Below are 14,865 nucleotides of genomic sequence, written 5' to 3'. Positions count from 1 at the left end.
TTATGAAATGTTTATCTTATACATTTGTGTATATTGCTCATTAGTGTTTTTTTGATTTGCTAAGGTGTACAAGTTCAGTGTAACAGCTGTAAAACTTCAGCAATCCCTCAGTATCACCTAGCCATGTCAGATGGAAGTATACGTAACTTCTGCAGCTACAGTTGTGTGGTAGCTTTCCAGGTATGGCTTCGGGAATCTTTCTCTTCTCCAGTTAGTGAGTTGCTTACTACTGTATAAGTAATGTGAACTTATTGGTGTTTGCTTTTGCCTGGATTGCCTAAATTTCTATCTCAGTCCTTGTAAACTTGCATTCTTTGGTTCATCCTGTATTTGGAGGCATGTCTTTAACTGCCTTCTGTAAACATTAAATGTTACTGTTACCACCTAGATTATCTAGTGGGAAGATATTATTTTTTTAATTATTTTGTGGCATTTTTTTGGGGGGGGGGGTTTGAATGATACTCCTTCCTTTCAAGTATAAGCTGTTCAAAGGCCTGAATTTTTGCCTGTTCACAATGTATCTTAAGTACTTAGAAGTGTGCTTGTTATACTTAGACAATGAGTACTTCATTGTTTGAACAAATGATGAGGTTTATTTTTTATTTTTTTATTTTCTCCAGAATTTATTTAACAAACCAACAGGAATGAATTCTTCAGTAGTGCCCTTGTCTCAGGGCCAGGTAATTGTAAGCATCCCCAGAGGTTCAACAGTGTCAGCAGGAGGAGGTAACACCTCTGCTGTTTCTCCCACCTCCATCAATAGTTCTGCTGCAGCTGGTCTCCAGCGTCTTGCTGCCCAATCTCAACATGTTGGGTTTGCACGAAGTGTTGTAAAACTCAAGTGTCAGCACTGTAACCGTCTTTTTGGCACAAAACCAGAACTTCTTGACTATAAGGTAGGATCATGATAAAGGGTTTGAATATAAACTGGTCTATCTGTAAAATTGTTTCTGGCTTTTTAATCTCTCAAAATTATGCTGTTTATTTTGAAAGTAAGAAGGATAAGGATTTCCATACAATAAACCAAATGTATAATTAACACTTAATAATTATTTTTTTGCAGGGTAAAATGTTTCAGTTCTGTGGCAAGAATTGTTCTGATGAATATAAGAAAATAAATCATGTAATGGCAATGTGTGAATATTGTAAAATTGAGAAAATTGTAAAGGAGACTGTGAGATTCTCAGGTGCTGACAAGTCATTCTGTAGTGAAGGTAAACACAGACGATTATATTTCCCACTAAGCATGTTGGTTGTTTTAAAAGTAGTTGATGATTCAAGCTGTCACTATGTAAATTGATCTATTTTATCCTCTATGTATGACACCAAACCCTTTTTGTTTGTTTATGCTTTGTTTGATTTTTTTTCTGATCTAATTCTTCATATCATATAAATGTTAAAATGAAAGCAATGAACCTCTAAGTATATTGCAGAAGAGGGCAGTAATGTGAAAAACAATGAATGATATTAGGTTGACAGGGTTATTTTATTTATTTATTTTATCCTCACCAAAGAATATTTTTCCATTGATTTTTAGATAGAGCGTAGGGGTGGGGAGGGTGGAGGATGGAGAGAGAGAAAGAGACATCAATGTGAGAGAGACATCGATTGGTTGCCTCCTGCATGACCCCAGTTGGGGTCTGGAATTGAACTTGCAACCCAGGTATGTGCCTTTGACTGGGAATTGAACCCACGACCCTTTGGTCTGAGGGCCTGCACTCTTAACTGCTGAGCCAAACTGGCCAGGGAAGACAGGACTTTTTTAATTCTAGCGCTTCTAAAGGGAATTCCTTAAATTTGGTAGCATCCTAAGATTATACATTTATTGTTTTAAACAGCCATTACATTTCTGAATATAGATGATCTGAATTTGCAAATCATTATGAGGTAGACTTTCTTCTTTATTTAAGTGACTATCTTAACATGTTTAGAATGTATTGCGTCATTCTAAAACTGCAAAAGATTAGCCCACTAGACTAGTGGATTTCAAACCTTTTGACCACAACACAAAAAAAGACACACATTTTACATTGTGATATCACATACCCATATAAAACAAAAGTTTCATTAAACAAATTGACTTTTACTATATGTGATGAACTATAATATTATTTATTTAAAAATTTTTTTAAATATATTTTATTTATTTATTTATTAATTAAATAGGTAGGGTTTATTCAGTCATCAGGAGTACAAAACACCAAACAGAAAGCCCCCTTCTCTCTCTCTCTCCCTCTCTCTCTCTATATATATATATATATTTGTACACACACACACATACCACATACATATTAAATATGATTTTATTGATGTTTTTTAGAGAGAGGAAGGGAGAGAGATAGAAACATCAATGTGACAGAGAAAAATCTATCAGCTTCCTCGTGCATGCCCCCTACTGGGGATTGAGCCCACATCCCGGGCATATGCCCTGATTGAGACTCAAACCTGGACTGAGCTCAGTCCTCTATGTTGATTTCTTGATCTAATTGGTGAGGACTCAAGTAGGGAAACTTTGCTATAGGGCATTTATTAATTTATTTTTGTTACAGATGTTTCTCCTTTACCCACCCTAGACACTCTCCTTGCTATAGGGCATTTAAATGAAAGGTGGAGATACTTAGTATTTCTGCCTAATGTTAATTTTATCTTTCCTGGGTTTTTTAGGTTGCAAATTGCTTTATAAACATGACTTGGCAAAACTCTGGGGAAATCACTGTAAAATGTGCAGTTATTGTTTACAGACATCTCCCAAATTGGTACAGAATAATTTGGGGGGAAAGGTGGAAGAGTTCTGTTGTGAAGAATGCATGTCCAAATATACAGTTCTGTTTTATCAGGTAAATATAATTCACATATGTTGGTTTTTCAGGTTAGGGCATACATTATTTCTTTCTTTTATTTTTTGAAGAAGTATGAAGGACAATTGAATCGTTTAAACTTTTAAGATTGAATATATTCTCCAGCATTAGAATAAAATTTTGGAATACTTTAATGTCACTGAAGTTATACTTTTGTTTTTAATTTTCATGGAGAAGATGTAACAAACAGTCTTAAGACATTAAAATATTTAAAATTATAATTTTATTTTTTTATTTAATAAAAATGAATTTGTCTTCTGAAGTCTCTGAGAAAGATAGGTCTTATTTCACTATGTGTTTAAATTATAATTTATTGGCATCTCTATAATAGGACTTTTTAATGTTTAGTATAAAATCATTGATAGATAAATAAGTAATTACCACTCTAGGATAGTTAACCTTTATTTTTGTGATCCAAATTCTAAGTTAATTTTCTCACTTGTTATATGTATCCTGATTTTATTCTGTCATACCACAGATAAGTTGTTTTTTATTTCTTTACTATTTTCTATTTCTTTTTCAGATGGCCAAATGTGATGGTTGTAAGCGACAGGGTAAACTCAGCGAGTCCTTGAAATGGCGAGGAGAAATGAAACATTTCTGTAACCTGCTTTGTATCTTGATGTTCTGTAATCAGCAAAGTATGTGTGATCCTCCATCACAAAACAATGCAGGTAAAATTAAACTTTGGTCTTTGATCGGTGTGGGGACTAACTACCTCTACAGATTGGGAACATTAAATCATTGTCAATAATGTCATGAAACATCAACTTGATTCTGTTCACCTGACATTAACATTTAGATGGTTTTTTGTTTATCACCCGAGATTAAAGCCCAGTAAAAATGAGTTTTTTTACTTTTCTCTAAGCATATTGAATCAAATAAACTCAACAAGAACTTTATGTGAAAGAATGGCAGTTAATGTATTGTAATTGGATTTGTATGCCTTGACTTCCTTAAAAAGGATTTGAGCCCTGTCCTGTTTGGGTTTGGCTCAGCTGTTAGAGCATTGGCCTATGTACCAAAGGGTCTTGGGTTCAATCCCCAGTCAAGGGCATGTACCTGGGTTGCAAGTTTGGAGTTGAACAGGAGGCAACCCATTGATGTTTTTCTCTCTCTCCCTTCCTTACACTGTATTTAAAATAAATCAATGTAAAAATATCCACAGGGGAGGATTAACCAAAAAAAAAGAACTTGAAACAATAAAAAGAACATACAGTCTAAATCACATGTCCTCTTTTTCTTTTTAATTAATCCTCACCCAAGGATATTTTTCAATTGCGTTTTAGACGGTGGAAGGGATAGAGAGAGAAAGAAACATTGATGTGATAGAGACATCGATTGGTTGCCGCCCACACGACCCCCACCAGGAACAGGGATCATACCTGTAACCCAGGTATGTGTCCTTGATCAGGAGTCGAACCCATGACCCTTCGTTCCACGGGCTTATGCTCCAACTGCTGAGCCAAACTGGCCAGAGCTCTCCCATGGCCTCTTAAATACATCCTCTGCATAGTATGGAAGATAAAGTACAAGGAATACTTTTAAGTTAATTAAAAAATAGGAAAAAAAAATAGTCCTGAAGTGGCTCTGCTTCAACAGAATTTACTCTAACTTAACCTCCTTTAAATGTTGGTTTTTATGTTTGTGCATATAAATTATGTGAGGTTTTAAACTTTTTGTTTATTTTAATCAGCAAGTATTTCCATGGTATCAGCTGCTTCAGCAGGGCCCCCATCGCTAAGAAAAGATTCAACTCCAGTTATAGCTAATGTAGTCTCATTAGCAAGTACTCCTGCTGCTCAGCCCACAGTGAATTCTAACAGTGTTTTACAAGGTATGACTTAATTTGAAAGTATGTATCTAGCCTTTGTGAGGTGAAGATAGGGGTTCTCTTTCTTCTTGCAATCAGTGATCATTTTCATATGTTTGATACATTCATTATAAGAATGGTGGCTCACTGTGGGCTGCTAGAGCCCACAGTTTTCATAATTTTCAGATTTTTTTTTCTCATATACTTTAAATACTAGTCTTACCCTGAATTAAATTAAGGTAATACATGTTTTTATTATGAGAGACTTTGTGTTTATTGTCTAATAATTAGCTTTTAATACTAATGTTTAACTGTGTAAGATCCTAAATATATATTTTAATTTATGCCAGGTGCAGTTCCAACAGTAACAGCGAAAATCATTGGGGATGTAAGTTTATTTTTATCAGTATTACTACTTTATTTATTCTTCATCTTTATGTCATGAAGATGTCTAAGCTACTTTGCCCTTTTTTTAGTCTTTATTATATAAAATAAATTTTATGATTTTATTTAATCTTTGTTCAGGAATAGGATTTTTTTTGTTAATTAGGTCTTTTGTATACTTTAATTTGTATGAATGCTTACTATCTATGTAGTTACTGAAGTTTTGATGATATTGTACACTTTTAAAGTTAATTGTACAGAATTCAGGCATAAAAGGTTTTTGGGGTATTTGTAATGTAGTCAGATTGTAAATAAGATATTTATAAACTGCCCTGGCCGGTTTGGCTCAGCGGTTAGAGCGTCGGCCTGCGGTCCGGAGAGACCCAGGTTCGGTTCCCGCTAAGGGCATGTACCTCGGTTGCAGTTTGTCCCCGGCCCTGGTTGGTCGTGCGGGTGGCAGCCACTCGATGTGTCCCTTTCACGTCGATGTTTCTCTCTCTCCCTTCCTCTCTCTCCCTCCCACTCTACCTGAACAAAAAATGGAAAAATGTCCTCGGGTGAGGATTAAAAAAAAAAGATATTTATAAACTGTAGTTTATTTTCTGCCCAGTGGAAATTATACTGTATATAAGCATTACTTTTATTTTTTCTTACTCAAATTTTTTTGCTTTTCTCTTAAAATAAGAAAAAAATAAATGGAAAATCTTATGACTAAAACCAATGGCATTACTGGTGTTCCCTGGTCTCTTGGATAACATTCATGTAATCTTTTTTTCAATTTTTTGAAATGATCATAAGTGATACTCTTATTTCTTTTTTTTATTTTATTTTTATCCTCATCCGAGGACATTTTTCCATTTTTTGTTCAGATTGAATGGGAGGGGGGGAGAGAGAGAGAGAGAGAAAGAAACATCGACATGAAAGGGACACATCGAGTGGTTGCCACCCGTACAACCCAACCAGGGCCGGGGACAAACTGCAACCGAGGTACGTGCCCCTAGCGGGAACCGAACCCTGGTCTCTCTGGACCGCAGGCCGATGCTCTAACCGCTGAGCCAAACCGGCCAGGGCTCTTCTAATTATCTTGAAACTAAGGCTTCTAAGACTTCATCAAGAAAAAACAGTTCTCATTTTAAACTGGACCGACTGTTTGCTTGATCAACAATGGCTTACAATAATAAAAATAGCATTTTTCTTGGTAAACAGAAGTGGTTATTAGATATATTTAGAATCAATATGTAGTTAGCAACATATTGTTATATTGCTATTTTAGGAATATATTCTGCGTTTTCCATGTAATTCTAATATATTCTTTAGAAATTACAATATTTTCACCCTGGCCAGTTTTGCTCAGTAGTTGGAGCATTGGCCTGCGGACCAGAGGGTCCTGGGTTCCTTTTCCACTAGGGACACATACCAAAAAAAAAAAAAAAAGAAATTATAGTATTTTCCGTAATTAACGATAAGCTTTCGAAAACCTCTTCGGTTTCTTTATTTTTTATTACTTTTGATTTTTTTGTTTTTAACCAGGCAAGTACACAAACAGATGCCCTGAAACTGCCACCTTCTCAGCCTCCAAGACTTTTGAAGAATAAAGCTTTGTTGTGTAAACCCATCACACAGACTAAAGCCACCTCATGCAAACCACATACCCAAAACAAGGAATGCCAGACAGGTATATTTCTCATACTTTCTTCTTTTAATTCTTCTTGGGAAAAGGAATGTGGGATCTGCCTATATTAATTGAGTGCCTTCTATTTCCTAGGTAATGTGTTTGGTTTGGTTGCTTATATACATTGTTCAATTTGGTTGTCACAACATCCCTGTGAGTCAGGTATTTTCACCATCTGAGACTTAATAAGGTATGACAAAGAGAAGGTAGTTAATTGATCATACCATACTATGAACACTTCATTTAATTTTCTTATTAATGATAGTGTAATATTATGGAATAAGTATAGACTTTGAAATTATATAGACAAGGTCTTAATTAAGACTAACTGTTGTTTTACCTTTAGGTTTGAAATTTTTCGTACTCTTTTTCAAATACAATTAGTTTTTTTGAGGACAGCTTCAGGGCTTCTTTCTTTATCAACTACTTCTCTTCCAGGCATAATCTCTGAGCCACTTTTCTGATTGCTGGGTAGGGTGCTAGCCTCTGATCTTCTGAGCTTGCCTGTCCCAGCATGGAATCTCTGCCCTACAAGTGATCTGGGGTGAAGGTGATTTGGACTCAACTATTCTTAGTCTGCCATCTCTGTAGCAGGGCTTGTATCCTGTTAGTGGGAGCTCAGTGGAGGAAGGGAGCCTCCAGCTTGTCATCTGCACTCTCCAGGAAATAACCTCTTTATTTTTTTTTTGGTTAATTCTCACCTGAGGATATTTTTCCATTAATTTTTTAGATAGAGTAGAAAGGAGGGAGAGAGAGAAAGAGACAAACATCGATGTGAGAGAGACACATCAATTGGTTCCCTCCTGAACGACCCCAACCGGGGCTGGGAATCAAACCTGCAACTCAGGTATGTGCCCTTGACTGAGAATTGAACCTGAGACCCTTCAGTCTGCGGGCTGACACTCAACTGCTGAGCCAAACCGGCCAGGGCCAGGAAATTAACCACTTAAACTTGTAGGTGGAGGGGATGAGGAATGATGGTGGCCTTCCCCTCCTGGTGAGATTTAGTAATCCTTGACTGGGAGCTGACTGAAGAAAGCCATTCTTCCTGACCACACCCACCCAGAGTACAGCTTCTGACCATTGAACTAAGCCGACCTGGGGATATGAAGCAGGTGGTGGGTCAGCTGTCATACACTCCCACTGTTCATACTGAATTTTAGTAGATTTTCTTGAGTAAATGTTTCTCCATTTGCTGCATGCCTGAAGAACAATTTTCAAATAATTGAAATGATTGTTTTTAACATTTCTCACCAGTTTTGCTTGTTTCACTAGGGAATGGGTCTGTGGAGTTCCTCCTGCTGCTAAATGAAAGTTCCAGAACTAGAAAGGAATCCTAGATTCCTAGATCTGGAAGGTTATCCTGTAGGCCAGTGTTTCTCAAACATTAATATGTATATGAATTACTGGGGATTTTATTACATAGATTCTGATTCAGTGGGTCCTAACGCTTTACATTTATCATGAGTTCCTGTGTATTGTCAGTGCTACTAGTCCATGGACTACCCTGCATAACAAGGCTATAAGTGATTTAGTCCTATATTTTTATTGTAGAAGTAGTGATTTATTTTGTATTATGTAGCTTGGTTATCAGACATCTCTATTCTGGTAACTTTTCTTTGCATCCAATGCACCATGATAAAATTGATCCTGTATTGTTTCCTACTTTTAACCCTAGTCAAATTGTCAGGTTTTCAATTTTTGTGACTAGCGTTATCTTTCTCCTTCATTAATTATTTTATAGTTATCTAGCATATTTTTCTGGCACATTGAAATGACTCTAAATACTTGTTAAATAATTGAATGAATTCTCCATCCTTCCCACTTTTTTCTACTGATATTTAAGTTAGTTTCTAAGTTCTGTTTCATCTTTTTAATACCTTAGCATATCAGCTATATATATTTATTCCTTTTTGTAGGTATCATAATCACTCTAGTTCAGACCTTCATTATGTTGGCTCTACATATTGTAATTGTCTCCTACTTTTACAATTAAAAAGATTTTTTTTCTTTTCCTTTATTGATTTTTTTAAAGAAAGAGAAAGTGAGAGAGAGAGAGAGACAGATACATCGATGAGAGAGAACATTGATTGGCCACCTCCCACATGCCCCCCACTGGAGAATGGGCCCACAACCTTGGCATGTGTCCTGATTGGGAATTGAACGGGTGACCTCTTGGTGCATGGGTCGATGCTCAACCACTGAGGCACACTGGCTGGACTACTTTTACAATTTATATACTTTCATTCTGTGCTAAAATGGTAACCAAATTAACCTTTTTAGTGCTATTTTCATCACATTACACTGTGCTAAAGAATCTGTAGTAGCTCCCCACTGTCTATTAGAAATGATTTAGCTTCACAAAAGTGGCCCTTATACCTATTCATTCTGCTCTTTAACATAACCTACTCATTAATGTTAACAGCTTTCCATACCCCACATCTAAGGTCACTGTTCCTATCCTTAATATCATTCACCCAAATTATATCTTTTGTTAATTTTATGCTCATATCATTGATAATCATTGTGGTTTTTTTGTTAGTGCTATACTCAAACCTTCCTGTGCTACTTCAGTCATTTCTCCTTTCTATGAACTCCTTGTATCACAGATTACACTTCTCTTGAACTATAAATCTCTGTGTGCTTCTAAAAAAACTTTTTTTAAAAAATTTAATCCTCACCCGAGGACATTTTTGCAGATAGAGCAGGAAGGGGGGGGGGGGAGAGAAACATCGATGTGAGAGAGACACATTGACTGGTTGCCACCCACACAACCCCAACCGTGCCTGGGGACAAACTGCAACTGAGGTACATGCCCTTAGCGGGAACCGAACCCCGGTCTCTGTGGTCCGCAGGCCGACACTCTAACCGCTGAGCCAAACTGGCCAGGGCTAAAAAATGTTTTTTATTAAAATGTTGTTTCTAACCCTCTTTGTTTTTGTGATTTTTTTTTTTTTCCCCATTAGAAGACACTCTAAACCCACCCCAGATCGTTGTGGTGCCAGTTCCTGTACCAGTGTTTGTGCCCATACCTCTTCACCTATATACTCAGTATGCACCAGTCCCATTTGGAATTCCAGTTCCAGTGAGTAATCATGTAGAGACTAAGATTAATTTAGTACACATTTTTCTTGATTAAAATTTTACAGTTTAATAAAAAACATTTCACTTGTTGGTGAATACATGTGATCAGAAAATACATCTGATTCTGGTTGGCTGTTACCATGTTACTATATTGTTTAATATGGAGTATGTAAAGGACTGCTTCTATTTGTACCCTGCCTCCTGAGAAAAGGCTATTATGTAGCTTTTTTATAATGTTTCATACAGCAATAAGATCACTCAGAAAAAGATCAGAAACTGTGTGTTTGTTAGAACACTGGATTCTAGAAAGGGTGAAAAGATGAATGTTGTGATTTACATTATTCTTTTTATTAAAGAAAAATGTATTGATTTTTTAAATTGGAAATGTATTTTTCCTCAATACTGAATTTTAAAGGGAAAGAGCTGTGTGAAAATGTTGAGCAAGAAATATAATAAAAATAAAAACAAAGATGTGTTAGATAATTATCCTTTTGGAGAATTCAGAGACACATTTTGTTGAGTTTGCAGAAAAGCTCTGAGTTTTTATTTAAATGGTTGTATTCTTACAAAAACAAACTGGCAAGACTATTTTAATTATCAGCAATAGAAATATCTGAATTTATTATTTCAGTACTTAATCATCTGACAAATAATACTTTTGATGACGAACCTATTACCCAAGAAATTCTTCAGTCTATCCTTGGTCTTTCAGATGCCTGTCCCTATGCTTATTCCTTCCTCAATGGATAACAAAGATAAAGCCACTGAGGGTATTGAAGACATTAAGGAAAAACTTCCCTCACATCCATTTGAAGCTGATCTCCTTGAGATGGCAGAAATGATTGCAGAAGATGAAGAGAAGGAGAAGACTCTATCCCAGGGAGGTTGGTATAATTTTAAAGTAAAGAAAGAAAAAACACCCCTACACATTTTCAGGTAACTCATGTAATTTTAAGCATCGGGCAGTCAAGGTGTTTCTAAACGCTTTATAGTGTTTAAATACCAAGTCTGTGGGTTTGTTAAACTTGTTGATATCTCTGAAAGCTCTGTCTTTTTAATGAAGGAAATTAAATACTGATATTCAATACAGTTTTTAGTGTTAATGATTCCAGAAAACCTTTATCAAAGTTTCATGATCATTTTCTGATTTTATCCCTGTATTTAAAGCCATGGTCCTCAGATAAGAATTCCTATTGTGTAATGACTAACATACTGGTAGAAGGCCAGAAAACTATTTGGCTCAAAGTAACCTATAGATAAGTCCCATTCTGAATGTAGAATAGTAATAATAATAAACATTTATGTGCTTACCATATCCTATGTATTGTGTCAAATTCACTATTTTACCGCCTCGTTTAATGTCACAAAAATACTATTAAGGGGTTACTGTTTACTTTAGATTCCTCACTTGGAAAAAAGGATATTTTACTTGCCCAGGTTATGCAATCAGTAAGTGGATGAATCAGAACTTGAATCCAGGTCTGACTCCAAAACAAAAAATATATGATATTAACCAGAACTTGGTAATATATATTCCTGAAAGGTTTCTAGCCTTAATTAATATCTCCTTGATTTTTGGATATAAGAAGAGATATAATGATAAGAAGAGAGAGATAAAATGTTGTTTAAGATAGTTGAAATACATCTGTGAATTTTCACAAAGGCCTTTTAATATGTCAGTGATGAGCCAAGAAATTATTCTTTCCTGACAGGTTTTTCTTTTTTTTCAGTGACAGTTTTTACAAAGCTAACCACTGGAATTTGATTTTGCATAATAAATACTAGATGATTTTTTGAACACTTGTAGCATTTGAAAAACTACTGTCAACTTTTCTGTTGTGTTGCCAGTAAGTTTTTAAATCATATATGTTCTAAGTGATAGGTAAAAAGCTTATTTGTTAATTTTAGTGTTTCTGGTCTCATTTTGCTCTTTAGTATATAGTCTCATGATTCTGGCCCATTAATATGTGGATTTTAATGTCTTAGAATATTGTCACTAGATCTTCTAACTTTCTGATATTATATTTAGTTTGAAATTTCAAGCAATTCTGGATGATAAACGTCAATTTAAATTGGCTTCTACATTCATGTTAATGGTTAACATTTACCAAGTGATTCCTCTGTACAAATATTGTAACTTTGCCTTAGTTTATAGTTGTCAGACAGAAGAACTTAAAACTAAGCTTCAGGACAGATAGTTGTAATCACTATAGTGTAAGTAAAATCAAATAGTTTATAAACATAAAGGAGGGTCCTAGCCGGTTTGGCTCAGCGATTAGAGCGTCGGCCTGCGGTCCCGACAGACCCGGGTTCGGTTTCCGCTTGGGGCACGTACCTCAGTTGCGGTTTGTCCCCCGCCCTGGTTGGGTTGTGCGGGCGGCAACTACTCGATGGGTCCCTTTCATGTCGATGTTTCTCTTTATCTCTCTCTTTCCCTCCCCCTCTATCTGAACAAAATATCAGAGAATGTCCTCGGGTGAGGATAAAAAAAAACAAAACAAAACATAAAGGAGGGAAAAATGAATTTCAACTGAAGGGATCTAGCTATAACTTACCTTTGATTTCAGGGAAAGAAACAATTTTTTTGAGTTTTTGAAAAAATGATTTTTACTATGAATTCTTAAGCTTTTTAATTTTTTAAAAAATATGTTTTTATTGATTCTAGAGAGGGGGAGAGAGAGAGAGAGAAACATCTGTGTGAAAGAGAAAAGTCGATTGGCTGCCTCATGCATACTGCCTATACTGGGCATCGAGCTCACAATGCAGGCATGTGCCCTGACCAGGAATTGAACTGGTAACCTCTTGGTGCATGAGATGGTGCTCAACCAACTGAGCCACACTGGCCAGGGCTACCTTCTTACTTTTAATGTAGTTTATAATTGGTAGAACTATGTTCTGTTAAGTTTTTTCTTTTTTTTTTTTTTGTATCCTCACCGAAGGACATTTATCCTCAGATAGAACAGGAGGGAGAGAGGGAGGAAGAGAGAGAGAGAAACATCAACTGGCTGCTCTCCACACAACCCCAACTGGGGCCGGGGACAAACTGCAACCCAGGTACATGCCCTTAGTGGGAACCAAACCCGGGACTCTCTGGTCCGCGGGCCAACACTCTAACCGCCGAGCCAAACTGGCCAGGGCTGTGCTGTTTAGTTCTACATATAGGTTGCTCATGTAACTTATGTTCTAAGTCTGTTAGCTTTGTAATGCAGTGCTAATGCATGGTATATTTTAGGGGGTAGAGAACAATTTAAAACAGATATGTCAATCTGTAAATAAGTGTGTGTTTGTGTATCATGGGGTGAAAAAAGAATTTCAGGTGGCACACAAATGCATAATGCAAAATAAAAGTGTCTCTTGCCATGACTTCTTTCATACTGCTACCTGGAAGTGTAACCACTGTTATAAGTCATAATTTGTTTCACTGTATTTACTACTCTTATTAATGAAGCATTCTTTCTGCATATGAAGGGTATTTACTTAGAACTCTCTCTCTTGTGATTCATGTATATAGTACAGTCATTTTATTTGAGATGCAGTTTGCTTTGTGTATACATGTAAGTTGTTTATTATGTGCTTTTCTTTTTCTTTAGGATCCCAAACTTCTGAACAGGAACTCTTTCTAGATACCAAGATATTTGAAAAAGGTTTGTAATTGTAAATAGATTTTGGATCTTAGAAATAGGTACTGACCTGTTAGTAATACAAACTTATAAAGTATTATCATTCTTGGATTAAATATTTGTAATTTTAGCTGTTTGTTAGGGGCACTGGATGGATGTCTATGATTGTATGCTGATTTGTAATGAGAACAATAAAAGTTACCTCAAATACTGGTTTTAAGGATTAATTAAGATAATGCTTTAAAGTGTATACCAAGAATAAAAATCCAGTTCTATAAGACTGGTAAACAGGTAACCTTATTGTTAAATGTACCTAGGTCTAGCAATCACATCTGTTTTTTTGGTATTTAGGAGTTTCAGGAAAGTTTCTGGGTATATTAAGAGTCTTTCTTATTTTGAAGGCTGTGTTTTCTATTTCAGACCAAGGGAGCACATATAGTGGTGATCTTGAATCAGAGGCAGTATCTACTCCACATAGCTGGGAGGAAGAGTTGAATCATTATGCCTTAAAGTCAAATGCTGTGCAAGAGGCCGATTCAGAATTGAAGCAGTTTTCGAAAGGGGAAACTGAGCAGGATCTGGAAGCAGATTTTCCATCAGGTTTGTTCAGCTTAACCTGTCCACTGAAAGTCCATTATTTTAGAAGATTGGTATAACTTTCAGTTGACATTATGAAGCAGTTATAATGTGTGATAATAATCTAGGGCACAAATGGTCACTACCTTTAACGATGTTAATTTGTGCCCGTCTGCTGTGGCTCAGTGATTGAGCATTGAACCATGCACTGAGAGGTTACAGGTTCAATTTACGGTCAGGGCATGGCCTGGGTTGTGGGCACGATCCCCAGTGTGGGGCGTGCAGGAGGTGGCCAATCAATATTCTCTCTCATCAGTGTTTCTCTCTCTCTTTCCCTCTTCCTTCTTCTCTTTCTAAAATCAATAAAGAAAAAAAATTTTTTTTCGAAGATGTTAATTTGTACCATCTTTTTCATATGAGTAGTTAATCTGTGTGTTTTTTAAGCTTTCCCACAGTAACCATAAAGGAGATTTTCTTAATTATTTATGAACTCTTAATTTTTCTCAAGTATATACATAAACTTTTTATGTTATCACAAATAAAATAATACAGTGATTATTATCTGATATTTTTAGTCTTAGTCTTTAAGTTATTGAGTTATTTATCTTATATTATGCTTTCTGCTGATTATTATAGAATCCTTTGACCCATTGAATAAAGGACAGGGAATCCAGGCACGTTCCCGAACAAGGCGACGACACAGAGATGGCTTCCCCCAGCCCAGGCGAAGAGTAAGCAGTAGCTTAATTTTTCTCTTCTTTTTGGTACTTTATTCTATAAGTTTTGATTAATTTCTGTAGTTTACAAAACTTGGTATCAGCCAGGATCAGGGACTTCCATACATTGTTTGACAGCCTC

The 14,865-nt window shown here is 36.0% G+C and overlaps 1 protein-coding gene across 2 annotated transcripts in view; it reads left to right on the top strand.

The window, feature by feature from the left end:
- ZMYM4 (zinc finger MYM-type containing 4) overlaps window positions 1-14,865 on the top strand; it is a 131,539-nt gene that overhangs the window by 89,714 nt on the left and 26,960 nt on the right. For both annotated transcript variants that reach the window (XM_036255179.1, XM_036255180.1), the window contains 13 exons: window positions 65-180; window positions 621-896; window positions 1,064-1,214; window positions 2,665-2,837; window positions 3,382-3,532; window positions 4,555-4,695; window positions 5,022-5,059; window positions 6,586-6,730; window positions 9,694-9,812; window positions 10,524-10,695; window positions 13,402-13,455; window positions 13,852-14,031; window positions 14,644-14,738. In XM_036255179.1, coding sequence (XP_036111072.1) covers window positions 65-180; window positions 621-896; window positions 1,064-1,214; window positions 2,665-2,837; window positions 3,382-3,532; window positions 4,555-4,695; window positions 5,022-5,059; window positions 6,586-6,730; window positions 9,694-9,812; window positions 10,524-10,695; window positions 13,402-13,455; window positions 13,852-14,031; window positions 14,644-14,738 — 1,811 coding nt within the window. The remainder of the gene's footprint in view (window positions 1-64; window positions 181-620; window positions 897-1,063; window positions 1,215-2,664; window positions 2,838-3,381; window positions 3,533-4,554; window positions 4,696-5,021; window positions 5,060-6,585; window positions 6,731-9,693; window positions 9,813-10,523; window positions 10,696-13,401; window positions 13,456-13,851; window positions 14,032-14,643; window positions 14,739-14,865) is intronic.

This window comes from Molossus molossus, unplaced genomic scaffold (genome assembly GCF_014108415.1).
Source record: "Molossus molossus isolate mMolMol1 unplaced genomic scaffold, mMolMol1.p scaffold_m16_p_12, whole genome shotgun sequence".
Lineage (NCBI taxonomy): Eukaryota > Metazoa > Chordata > Mammalia > Chiroptera > Molossidae > Molossus > Molossus molossus.
Note: the sequence above shows the minus strand (reverse complement) of the source record. Positions and strands in the feature narration are given on the sequence as shown.